General features: G+C 39.8%; 1 protein-coding gene across 4 annotated transcripts in view; it reads left to right on the top strand.

The window, feature by feature from the left end:
* Positions 1-13,392, top strand: part of PHKA1 (phosphorylase kinase regulatory subunit alpha 1) — a 159,843-nt gene that overhangs the window by 51,376 nt on the left and 95,075 nt on the right. For all 4 annotated transcript variants that reach the window (XM_042974365.1, XM_042974364.1, XM_042974363.1 and 1 more), the window contains exon 14: positions 5,734-5,868. In XM_042974365.1, the coding sequence (XP_042830299.1) occupies positions 5,734-5,868 (135 nt within the window). The remainder of the gene's footprint in view (positions 1-5,733; positions 5,869-13,392) is intronic.

The raw sequence follows: 13,392 nt of genomic DNA, 5'->3' as shown, positions 1-13,392 counted from the left end.
GTGGGCTGTGTATGCCCTACTCTTGAGTTCTGGCCTCTTTTTCCTTTAGTCAAGTTGTCTGCAGGGGCTCTCTTTGCCTATTGTTGTCAGTGTTTGGTCCCTAGCTGGGTGGAGCATATTTTAACAAGGTATGTACCTGTCAGCGTGCAAAATGAGACCTGACACTGGCACTGGAACTTTAGTCCCACAGAACATGTGGATTGGGAGATAAGGTGTTGGTGGGGTTTCCACCTGTGTTCTGGGGGAGGGGACCTGCAACGCCATGACTCAGGCAAGCATGACTGGGAAGGGCAGATCCACCCAAATGTGGGAATGGCAGGATTTGGTGTAAACAAGTTAAGTAGCAAGTTTCAACACTGCTGGTTCCTGCCAGTGGCCATGTATTTATGCTGAGTGGTGAGGGACAGAAATGGTACCTTCCAGCTCCTTTATTCCTGGAAGGGTCTCACTGTGATCACTCAGGGACATGCTCTGAGATGAGTAAATAACTCTCCCTCTCATTTGTCCCCAGTGTGTTTCATGCTGCTGCTCCACACTATATCCTGCTGGTTGTTTGTCGTGGTCTCTTAAAGGGCAGGGATTCCACTTCCTAATGCCCTCTGGGTTCTCCCAGAGCTGAAACTGCTAATTTTTAAAATTCCAGGCTTTAAGTCCTGATGGTTGTAGGAATTCACAAAACTCATCCCCTCTTGCTTTCAAAGCCAAGTGTTATGGGGATTTTTCCTCCCCATTTGGGCTCCTCGGTGTAATAGTCTGTTTTTTGCTCTTCTCTGTGCCACCGGCTCCCTCCCCGCTACAGATGGCCACAGTCCATTTTGCTCCCAAACTGCATCTTTGCCCTTTCTACCTTCTTCATTGTGGCCTCTTCCCTACCTTAAGTTGTGGAGTTTGTTCTGCCAGTTTTCAAATTGTTTTCTGGGTTATTTACACTGATGTGAGTGTTATCTAGTTGTATCTGTGGGATGAGACAATCTTTAGGTCCCCCTAGTCTGTCATCTTCTCAGCCTCTTCCATTCTGCATTTTCTGATCCTATACCTGGTCTACTAAATTCTACTGGAAAGAAATCACACAAATCAGCAGATGGTAGCACTGTAATTCTGAAGTCTCCAACCCAGCTAGGCCCACAGTGCCTCCTGTTAGTCCTTGTTCTTACTGTTACTCAGCATTTTCATTCTTTTCAACCACTATTCTAAACCTTCTGTTTTCAAGCCCATCCCTTGTTTTCATCCTTTTTCTTGGCCTGCTACCAAGGTTAGATATCTTAATCTAGCTAGATAATGTTAATATTATGATCACTGTCTGTTTCCCAACCCTCCACCACAATCTTAACTTATATCTTCACTTATCCTTGTCCCCTTTTCTCCAGTCGCAAAAAAAGGTGTTTCTTCTCTTTAAGACCAACTCCTCCTTCTAATGCTTGATCCTATCCTCATCCCCAGCCTTCCTAGAAATCTGCTCTTTCCTCTAATCTTCAAACTCTTTTGGCTCTGTTTTTTAGTTCATTTACATACCTGTCACCCTTTAGTAATCCTGTCTTTCCTTTCTCATCCGAATTTCTGCTTCTTTATATTCCATGCATTCTGCAGTCCTTTCCAGTGTGGCTTATTACTCCTCTGAAAATGCTTTTGCTTAAGTTATTGAAAAACTTAGTAGATATTTTTCAATCCACACCATAGTAGATCTTTCTGTTTCATTTGTTGTTTATCTTTTCAGAAACTCTTAACTCACATGCCTTCTGTGATACCATCTCTTGGATCTTCTTCAACCTGGATTTTGCATTTTTCTGCCTCATTCTGGGCTTCCTCTTCTCTTTGACCCTTAATTGTTGGTATTCCTAGGACTTACATCCATAGACCTTCTTACTCAGAATATTTGTTCTGGTCTGTCAGGCTCCTATTCCAGACCTTCTCCCTTTCCCTACCTCCTCACTTCTTCCCTCTCAGAAGATGACTTCACTTCCTATATCATAGAGAAAATACAAGCCTTGAGACAAGAACTCCTCATTCCCACCCCAGGCTTTGTTATCTGCCCATTTCTTATATGTTGAACTTTCTCAAGGTTGTATTCTGGGTTCTCTTATCTTTTTCTCTAAGTATTCTCCTTGACCCATCTCATCTCTTTGTATGCTAATGACTCCTGAATCTTTATTGCTGTCCTTTAAGACAGCCCCACTTGGATGTCTCACATTCACTTCTAACTCAGCATGTCTACAGGTACATGTCTAGTGGCTCGGTCAGTTAAGAATCCAATTCTTTAAATTAGCTCAGGTCATGATCTCACAGTCATGAGGTCGAGCCCCGCATTGGGGCTGAGCATGGAGCCTGCTTGGAATTCTCTCTCTGCCCCTCCCCTGCTCATGCTCGCTCGCTCTCTCTCTTTCTCTCTCTCAAAATAAATAAATAAACTTAGAAAAACTCAACATGTCTTGGGGTGCCTGGGTGGCTCAGTCAGTTAAGCATCCAACTTCAGCTCAGGTCATGATCTCACAGCTCGTGAGTTCAAGCCCCACATCATGCCATGCCAGCTCAGAGCCTGGAGCCTTCTTCGGATTCTGTGTCTCCCTGTCTCTCTCTGCCCCTCCCCCACTCACACTCTGTGTGTGTCTCTCTCTCAAAAATAAATGAACATTAAAAAATTTTTTAAAAAAAGAAAAACCCGACATGTCTAAAATTATTCAGCTGCACCCTCCTACTACTATATCACCCATGCCTGCTTTTCTCCCTATATGCCTGTGTCATTAAAGGCACACACCATTCTCAGTTCCACATATAAATTCCTGGGGAATCATTCTCAATATCTCCCCCTCTCTCACCTCCTATATTCAATCACTTAAAAAATCCTGATTTCTTTACCTTCTAAATGACTCTGAAATCCATCTAGTCCTCTTCAGTGCCGATGCCATGATCCTAATCTAGGTAATCAACATCTCTCACTTGCATTACTGCAATGGATTTTTAAGTCTTCAGTCTAGGCCCACTACAGACTATCAGCTTATTCTTTAATCATCAACATTAATATGCTTTTTAAGGTACAGATATGGACATATTATTTTCCTGATTACAACTCTACAGTGGTTTCTGTTGCCAACCTCCTTCATATGGCTTATAAGGTCCTTTAGGATCTGGTGCCTGACCCTGTCTCCATTGTCATTTTTTACATGGCTCCTTCACACTTCATGCTCCTGCTGTAAAGAGCATTATATAATTCCCATATCTGCCTTGTTCTGTGCTGCCTTTGAGCCTTTGTTTCTGCTTTTTCTTCTGTCTGGAACAACTTCTCATATTTTTACCTTCACCTTTGCCAGATTAATTTCCATTCAGCCTTCTAGCAGAACTCAATGTCAATGTCATTTTCTCCAGGGATCGTGCCTATCTCTGTACACCTAGCATTTGGCAGTGCCTAGCACATTGGTGGCATTTTCTAAATGTTTTTATAAAATGTAAAGTAAAAAAAGAGCTCAACTGTTGGGGTTGAAACTATTCCTAGTGCCCCAGAGTGTTGCTCAGTTGCCTCTCTTTCAGTCCTCTCTACTCCTGCTACCAATTGCATTGCCCTCTGCAGGTCCCTGAAGCTTAGTAGAATGAAGTTTGGAAATCATTACCCAAGGATAAAATACAAAATCTTTAAAGTGTCACATATACCCTCCATAAAAATCTAACCTCTGTCTGCCTTTCCAGATTCTTTTTTTTTTTTTTACCATCATGCAAGGTATTTTATGCTACAGCAACATTGAAGTGTATGTAGTTTCCCCCTCCCCAATACATACACATTCTTTTTTCATTTCCATGTTTTATGACCATTGTGTACCTTCTACCTAAAATGGATTTCCCGGGGGCGCCTGGGTGGCTCAGTCAGTTAAGCGGCCGACTTCGGCCCAGGTCATGATCTCGCGGTCCGTGAGTTCGAGCCCCGCGTCGGGCTCTGTGCTGACAGCTCAGAGCCTGGAGCCTGTTTCGGATTCTGTGTCTCCCTCTCTCTGACCCTCCCCCGTTCATGCTTTGTCTCTCTCTGTCTCAAAAATAAATAAACACTAAAAAAAATTTTTTTTTAAATGGATTTCCCCATTCCTATTCCTTTCTTTCTCCTGGCTAACATTCATTCTTTCAAATTCAGCTTAGATATCAACTCTTCCAGAAAGCCTTTTCTGAAACCACTCCCTACAAGTCCCAGACATTACAGGTGTTGCATTTGGGTGGCTTATAATGTTTTGTGCATATCTTTATTTACATAGCAGCTTAGTTTATAATCAGTTTATGTGTAATTCCATTACACTGTAAGCTCCTTTAAGAGAGAGACTAATTTATCCATCTCTTTATCCCTAATGCCTAGCATAGTACCTCATCCACTTAGGTGCTTAATAAATGTTTGTTAATAAATGAATGGATAACCACATGTGTTTTCCTGGACTTTCCTTAGCTGCATTATCATTCTTCCTTTGTACATTTTCCCTGGAGAATCTGTCATTTTTGTGTTTTTAGTTCTAAGTAATCAAAATTGTGTTATGTCCAGGGGACCCTATGATCGGTGTATCCTGCATTTCCTGACCCAGACCACAGTAACACAATGCCATGAGGACCCCAAGATAGAAAGATACACACAAAAGATAATGGCAAAGATAAAGAAAGTGGCACTCTGTTAACTAGGTTTTTGCCCCTGATGCTCAACATAGAAAATGCTAGTCAACTTGAATGAACCAAATGGTACCTTCATTTTCCCATTATCCAATTCAACACATCTACCAGCACTGGAGGAACAAGAAGGTGCATGTTTGCCCCTGGTGCTTAGTGTCAAACTAGCTGAGGCCCCACTTGGATTATTAGCCCTCAACCAGGTATCTGTCCTCTAGAGGGAGAGTAAACAAAAGAGTCAGGGAACTGGCCTGGCCTCTTGCTTAGTGAGTATGATAACCACTTCACAGACATAAATATAAAAGGAAGAAAAGGGAAGGGCGCCTGGGTGGCTCAGTTGGTTGAGTGTCCGACTTCAGCTCAGGTCATGAACCCGCGGTTTGTGAGTTTGAGTCCCACATCAGGCTCTGTGCTGACAGCTCAGAGCCTGGAGCCTGCTTCGGATTCTGTGTCTCCCTCTCTCTCTGTCCTTCCCCTGATCATGCTGTGTCTCTCTATGTCTCTCAAAAATAAGTAAAGTGTTAAAAAAATTTTTGAAAAGGGAGCTGTCCAGGTTTGGCAGGCTCAGAATCTACAGAAGTGGTATCCCTGCCCCCCAACTCCCAAAAGAACCACACACAATTTTATCTATGGTACCCCAGTTCTATATTCCGAGTTTACCTTGTCTTCTACCATTCTCTAGCTATACAGTAATTCTTACTATTACCCTCAAAATCTGTCTGGTCTTAAGGGTATGGATAAGAAAGAGCCTTGGAGAAGCAACTATTACCAAAGCTATAACACACCTCACATTGGATTTTTTTTTCCTACTTACACATGGAATCTCAGACATAAAGAGAGTGTGGCAATCTCTAGGAGCACATAGGTACTTAGCCAAAAAAGCAGAACCTAATTCTCTAGTCAAGAGATCCTTTTAGCGTTTTCATTTAGGCAACAGTGTTATGTACCTAGCATGGTATGTGTTTCATAAAAGTTCCTCAATAACTATTGATTTCCTCCCATTTTCTTTCTCTTCCCTTCAGAAGAAATTATGTGGCTTGAGAGATTTTTAGGTTCCTATTAAAATAAAAGTTTCTATTGACCTCATCTTTCTTTCTTTCTTAGTTTCCATTCTAGCTGAGACAGAAGAAATCAAGGCCATTTTGAAGGACAAGGGAATTGATGTAGAGACCATTGCTGAGGTATACCCTATCAGAGTACAACCAGCCCGTATTCTCAGCCACATTTATTCCAGCCTAGGTAAGGAAACTGGCCTTAATAATCATTATAATAATCAAAGCATTATTCAATACAGGCTGATTTCTTTCCTTTTTATTTTTTCTTGGTTTTGTAACTGCTTTATTCAACTGGATCTGAAAAGGAATTTGAAGTCTCTGGAACCTAAGTTTCTGACCCAATATATCCTGAGCAGGCTTGATAATTTTAGATGTGTTTATGAAGTCTAGTACTTAGGGCATAACTGTTAGCAAACAATATTGTATCTTCATTCCAAGTGCATGCTTAACTAACATGTTCTCCCCTTTCTTGAGACCTATATTTCTGTTTTGAATACATGCTAATTTTAGGTAAAGTAATAGCCAAGGAACTTGTTTTTAGGTCTTTTTATACTTTGTCATGTAATGAATTGGTTGACAAAATTTTTAAATTTCATTTAATCTAAAACTTATTTTAATTAGTATGCAATTTTTATTTAATTTATGAAACTTTGTGATCGACACATTAAGCAAATTACTACAAATTACAGATTTATACAATTTGTTACAGATTTTACATTAAAGAAATTACTATGCTGTTAACTGAAAAAACAAAGAAAGGATCTGCAAAAGTTTCTAAACTACCCTTTTGGAAGACTGAATAATGGCCCCCAAAGGTATCTAAGTCCTAATTCCTGGAACCTGTGAATATTACCTTATATAGCAGAAGAGATTTTGCAGGTATGATTAGTTTAAGGAGCGTGAGATGAGAAGGATTATCCTGGATTTTCCAGGTGGACCCTAAATATAATCACAAGTGTCCTTATACAAGGAAAGCAGAAGGAGTTCATAGTATAGAAGGTAGGACATGTGAAAACAGAACAAGAGATTGGAGTGATGCAGCTATGAGCCAAAGATTTTTAAGGAATGCCCACAGCCTCTATTGGTTAGAATTGAAAAGGAACAGATTCTCTCCTGGAACTTTCAGAAGAAATCGGCCCTGTTAATACCTTGATTTTGTTTTTATTCTTGTAAGACTCATGTTGGGCTTCTGACCTCCAGAACTGTAAGAGAATGAATATGTGTTGTTTTAAGCCACTAAGTTTGTGGTAATTTATTAACAGCAGGAATGGGAAAGTAATACAGATTTTGGTACTGAGAAATGGGGTGATGCTGTAACAAATATATACAAATGCGGAAGTGGCTTTGGAATCAGGTAATGGATAGAGGCTGGAAGAATTTTGAGTCACATGGTAGAAAAGCCTATATTGCCTTAAACTGTTGGGATGCTAAAGGCATTGCTGGTAAGTGCTCAGAAAGAAATGAGGAACATGTTCTTGCAAACTGGAGGAAAAGGATCCTTGTCATATAGTCACAGCAGGAGATTGTTAGCTGAATTGTGTCCTATTATATGGAAAACACAACTACAAATTATGAACTTGGATATTTAGCTGAGGAGATTTTCTAGCAGAGTGTTGAAATCATGACCTGGCTTTTTCTGGCTGCTTATAGTAAAATGCAAGAGGAAAGAGGTAAATTGAAGGAAGAGCAGTTAAGCAAAAAGGAACTAGGACTTGATGAAATTCTCGGATTGGAAAAGATGATAAAATTAGGAGATTTACTGTTAGGAAAGCATGCTCTGGAAAAAAAGGTCAAGGGTATGGCTGGACAACCTTTTGCTAGTGCTTCAGAAAGATCAAAAGATCAGTGTATTCATTTACACAGTGGGCTCTTTAAAGAGAATAGGCTTGTGACTCGTGGATTCCCTCAACCATATCAGCAGAATCTAGGACTAGAGATATTATTATACAGGAAAGATCTTGGGAGAGGACCCTCTTGGCTAATGGCATGAACCGCCATGACATATATGTAATACAAAGTTTTTGAGAATGTTCTACATGCAGAAACAATGCCAAATTGGACTGAAAGGGACAGAGAGAGGACAAGATTAAAGGAGGATATTGGACTTCCCAAACTCTATAGCCAGAAAGCAGGCTGATAAAACTACTAAGCTTTAAACAAATGCTACTCTTCAAGAAAAAGGAAGTATGACTTCAAGGGAGGTGCCTTGGGCTCAGATGGCAGAGCCTAAAACCACAGAGGATTACTACCATGCCTTGAAACCTAATGGAGTTTGCCCAGTTAGATTTTAAAAGCCCCAAACAGGGCTGTTGACTCCTTCCTTCCATTTTCTCCATTTTGGAATGAGAATGTCTATAATTTGTATTCTATGCCTGTATTTTGAGAGAATATAACTTATTTTCTAGTTTCAAAGGTCCACAGGTAGGAATTTTGCTTCAGAATGTATCATACCCAGATCCTCACTCATACCTGATTTAGATGATGAGACGTGGGGCTTTATGAATAATGATATTTAGAAGGTATTTTGTACTTCAGTTGATGCTGTGATGTGTTGAGAGTTTGGGGAATGTTGGGGTGGAGTGAATGCACTTTGTAAATTGGAGGGATATGAATCTTTAGGGGCCAGAGTATGGACTGTGGAAGGCTGAAAAATGGTCCCCAAAGACATCCAGGCCCTAATCCCTGGCACCTGTGAATGTTACCGTATATAATAAAAGGGAGTTGACAATGTGATGAAACTAAAGAGATTGAAATAGGATTATTCTGGATTATCCATGTGAGCCCTAAATGTAATCATAGGTGTCCTATTTATAAGAGGGAGCCAAAGGGATATCTGCCTGTAGAAGCAGGACATGTGGGGACAGAAGCAAGAGATTGGAGTGATACGGCTGCTAGCCTTATCCTCTAGAAATTGGAAGAGGCAAGGAACAAATTCTCTAGAAGGAACCAGCCTGCTGACCTTTTAATTTTGATTTTACCTTATAATACCCATAAGGCTTATTTTGGACTTCTGACTTTAAGAGCTGTAAGAATTTAAATATGTGTTATTTTAAGCCACTATATTTGTGGTAATTTGTTATAGCACCAGTTAGAAATTAATACAATGTTAAATCAAGCCACAAAAGGGCAAATTTATAAATAAAGATTTATCCTAGATAATGGATTGCCACTTAGAGAACCAGAGCCTGGCTTTTGTATATATGTGTGTGTGTGTGTGTGTGCTTTGTGTATATATGTGTGTGTGTATACTTTTCTTCTTCACCAAGAATGGTCTGTTAGTAATTATAGCCAAGCAAAATCTCATACAGCTCAAAACCAGTTTCCTTACCTTTTTACTAACACCTATTTCAGAAACTCGATTTCTATGGCAGTTATGTAGATCTCAACTGAGATGGAATCAACCAAGGAGGAAAGGACCAACAGTCAGAGGTGACTTTTCTCTATCTCTCATAGGCACTCATAATTTATGCCAACAGGGCCTTAACTCTTAGAGCTTTTAATACTGAATATGACTCTTGGAATATACAGATTTCTCCCTTCTTCCATCCTAGCTATAAAGTACAAAGTCCCTTTTCTTTTTAATTCAAGTGCAAAGTTGAAATTTTGTAAAGAAACTTTACTTTAAAAGGGGGGAAACTAAAATGTAAACATAGAAATTAACAAGTTTATTGACTATAGATCTCAGATCCTAGTTAATTTCTGAGATGTAGCCACAGCATAGCTTGACTATTACAAAATACTGAGCCCTTTACTCAACCCTATCTGAGATAAATTCCAAGTCAAGTTTCTGAAACTTCTGAGATTAATTTGGGTTGATGCTTTACAAGCTGGGATGGATATCCCACTCCTTCCCAGAACCAGACTCCTGGTTTTTATCTTTTTGGCCATTCCCTCTAGCCTCAGACTATAATGTGCTCCTAGTTTCCAGGTCCCAGTCTACTAAATATTTTGACATAAGGAAGGTATTTCTCCATGTAGCCCAAATCTTATTCCAAGATCAAGTATTAGTTGATCTTGTAGTCACTTTCTTTGACCCTCTTAGAAAGTCCTTATGGTTTGGAGTTCATGCAAGTCCTGTTGTCGCCTTTGACCTGATTCTTTCTGGCTCTCACTCAGAAGATGATAGGTTACTTCTTCACATTTATTGCTCTAAATTCAGCATAATCTTACTAGGATATAGGTAACTTCCAAGCTCTGGGCCATCATTCTTGGAATCTACCTGCATCACATCACATCTCTCCAACAAACTGAAGCAAACTCCCTGCTGGTCACTTTTTCAAAGCCTATACTTTGTTTGGGGCCTCTTACTAAGCTATTATTTCCTAGTCACAGGAAATGCAGACTGATGGATCTTGAGTTTAATGAGTGATTAACCATTACAGGGACTCAAGTTAACAAGTTGCATTTATTTTCCAAATATGTTTTTGTGTTTGCTTCATTCATTCTTTCATAAGAATCTTGCTCACTTATGTACCAGGCACTGGGCTAGATGCTATAGGCAACACAGACACTTACCCAGTGAATTATAGTGCAGCCTTATAAATGTTATAGTAGTGGTGTTATGTACAAAGCACAGGAGAAAGAGGATAGATTTGTCTGGGAAAGTCAGGAAAGGCATGATACAATAACTTATCAAATGAGTGACTCTTCAAATTTTTAACATTGTAACAATTTCACAATTCCAAAATTGCTTGAAGCATACATCAAGTGAGAACTGTACTACCACCAAAAAAAAAAAAGAGAGATTTCTTTACCAGGCGTAATCATGTATATATGTTAACTAAATGGGAATGTCTGCCTCACCTCAAACACTGTACTTCATGTATTTCAGTTCTTTTTTTTTTTTTTTTTTTTTAATATATGAAATTTACTGTCAAATTGGTTTCCATACAACACCCAGTGCTCATCCCAAAAGGTGCCCTCCTCAATACCCATCACCCACCCTGCCCTCCCTCCCACCCCCCATCAACCCTCAGTTTGTTCTCAGTTTTTAACAGTCTCTAATGCTTTGGCTCTCTCCCACTCTAACCTCTTTTTTTTTTTTTTTTTTCCTTCCCCTCCCCCATGGGTTTCTGTTATGTTTCTCAGGATCCACATAAGAGTGAAACCATATGGTATCTGTCTTTCTCTGTATGGCTTATTTCACTTAGCATCACACTCTCCAGTTCCATCCATGTTGCTACAAAAGGCCATATTTCATTTTTTCTCATTGCCACGTAGTATTCCATTGTGTATATAAACCACAATTTCTTTATCCATTCATCAGTTGATGGACATTTAGGCTCTTTCCATAATTTGGCTATTGTTGAGAGTGCCGCTATAAACATTGGGGTACAGGTGCCCCTATGCATCAGTACTCCTGTATCCCTTGGATAAATTCCTAGCAGTGCTATTGCTGGGTCATAGGGTAGGTCTATTTTTAATTTTCTGAGGAACCTCCACACTGCTTTCCAGAGCGGCTGCACCAATTTGCATTCCCACCAACAGTGCAAGAGGGTTCCTGTTTCTCCACATCCTCTCCAGCATCTATAGTCTCCTGATTTCTTCATTTTGGCCACTCTGACTGGCGTGAGGTGGTATCTGAGTGTGGTTTTGATTTGTGTTTCCCTGATAAGGAGCGACGTTGAACATCTTTTCATGTGCCTGTTGGCCATCCGGATGTCTTCTTTAGAGAAGCGTCTATTCATGTTTTCTGCCCATTTCTTCACTGGGTTATTTGTTTTTCTGGTGTGGAGTTTGATGAGCTCTTTATAGATTTTGGATACTAGCCCTTTGTCCGATGTGTCATTTGCAAATATCTTTTCCCATTCCGTTGGTTGCCTTTTAGTTTTGTTGGTTGTTTCCTTTGCTGTGCAGAAGCTTTTTATCTTCATAAGGTCCCAGTAATTCACTTTTGCTTTTAATTCCCTTGCCTTTGGGGATGTGCCGAGTAAGAGATTGCTACGGCTGAGGTCAGAGAGGTCTTTTCCTGCTTTCTCCTCTAAGGTTTTGATGGTTTCCTGTCTCACATTCAGGTCCTTTATCCATTTTGAGTTTATTTTTGTGAATGGTGTGAGAAAGTGGTCTAGTTTCAACCTTCTGCATGTTGCTGTCCAGTTCTCCCAGCACCATTTGTTAAAGAGACTGTCTTTTTTCCATTGGATGTTCTTTCCTGCTTTGTCAAAGATGAGTTGGCCATACGTTTGTGGGTCTAGTTCTGGGGTTTCTATTCTAGTCCATTGGTCTATGTGTCTGTTTTTATGCCAATACCATGCTGTCTTGATGATGACAGCTTTGTAGTAGAGGCTAAAGTCTGGGATTGTGATGCCTCCTGCTTTGGTCTTCTTCTTCAAAATTACTTTGGCTATTCGGGGCCTTTTGTGGTTCCATATGAATTTTAGGATTGCTTGTTCTAGTTTCGAGAAGAATGCTGGTGCAATTTTGATTGGGATTGCATTGAATGTGTAGATAGCTTTGGGTAGTATTGACATTTTGACAATATTTATTCTTCCAATCCATGAGCAGGGAATGTCTTTCCATTTCTTTATATCTTCTTCAATTACCTGCATAAGCTTTCTATAGTTTTCAGCATACAGATCTTTTACATCTTTGGTTAGATTTATTCCTAGGTATTTTATGCTTCTTGGTGCAATTGTGAATGGGATCAGTTTCTTCATTTGTCTTTCTGTTGCTTCATTGTTAGTGTATAAGAATGCAACTGATTTCTGCACGTTGATTTTGTATCCTGCAACTTTGCTGAATTCATGTATCAGTTCTAGCAGACTTTTGGTGGAGTCTATCGGATTTTCCATGTATAATATCATGTCATCTGCAAAAAGCGAAAGCTTGACTTCATCTTTGCCAATTTTGATGCCTTTGATTTCCTTTTGTTGTCTGATTGCTGATGCTAGAACTTCCAGCACTATATTAAACAGCAGCGGTGACAGTGGGCATCCCTGTCGTGTTCCTGATCTCAGGGAAAAAGCTCTCAGTTTTTCCCCATTGAGGATGATGTTAGCTGTGGGCTTTTCATAAATGGCCTTTATGATCTTTAAGTATGTTCCTTCTATCCCGACTTTCTCAAGGGTTTTTATTAAGAAAGGGTGCTGGATTTTGTCAAAGGCCTTTTCTGCATCGATTGGCAGGATCATATGGTTCTTCTCTTTTTTTTTGTTAATGTGATGTATCACGTTGATCGATTTGTGAATGTTGAACCAGCCCTGCATCCCAGGAATGAATCCCACTTGATCATGGTGAATAATTCTTTTTATATGCTGTTGAATTCGATTTGCTAGTATCTTATTAAGAATTTTTGCATCCATATTCATCAGGGATATTGGCCTGTAGTTCTCTTTTTTTACTGGGTCTCTGTCTGGTTTAGGAATCAAAGTAATACTGGCTTCATAGAATGAGTCTGGAAGTTTTCCTTCCCTTTCTATTTCTTGGAATAGCTTGAGAAGGATAGGTGTTATCTCTGCTTTAAATGTCTGGTAGAACTCCCCTGGGAAGCCATCTGGTCCTGGACTCTTATTTGTTGGGAGATTTTTGATAACCGATTCAATTTCTTCGCTGGTTATGGGTCTGTTCAAGCTTTCTATTTCCTCCTGATTGAGTTTTGGAAGAGTGTGGGTGTTTAGAAATTTGTCCATTTCTTCCAGGTTGTCCAATTTGCTGGCATATAATTTCTCATAGTATTCCCTGATAATTGTTTGTATCTCTGAGGGATTGG

The sequence above is a fragment of the Panthera tigris genome, chromosome X (assembly GCF_018350195.1).
Source record: "Panthera tigris isolate Pti1 chromosome X, P.tigris_Pti1_mat1.1, whole genome shotgun sequence".
Taxonomy (NCBI): domain Eukaryota; kingdom Metazoa; phylum Chordata; class Mammalia; order Carnivora; family Felidae; genus Panthera; species Panthera tigris.
Note: the sequence above shows the minus strand (reverse complement) of the source record. Positions and strands in the feature narration are given on the sequence as shown.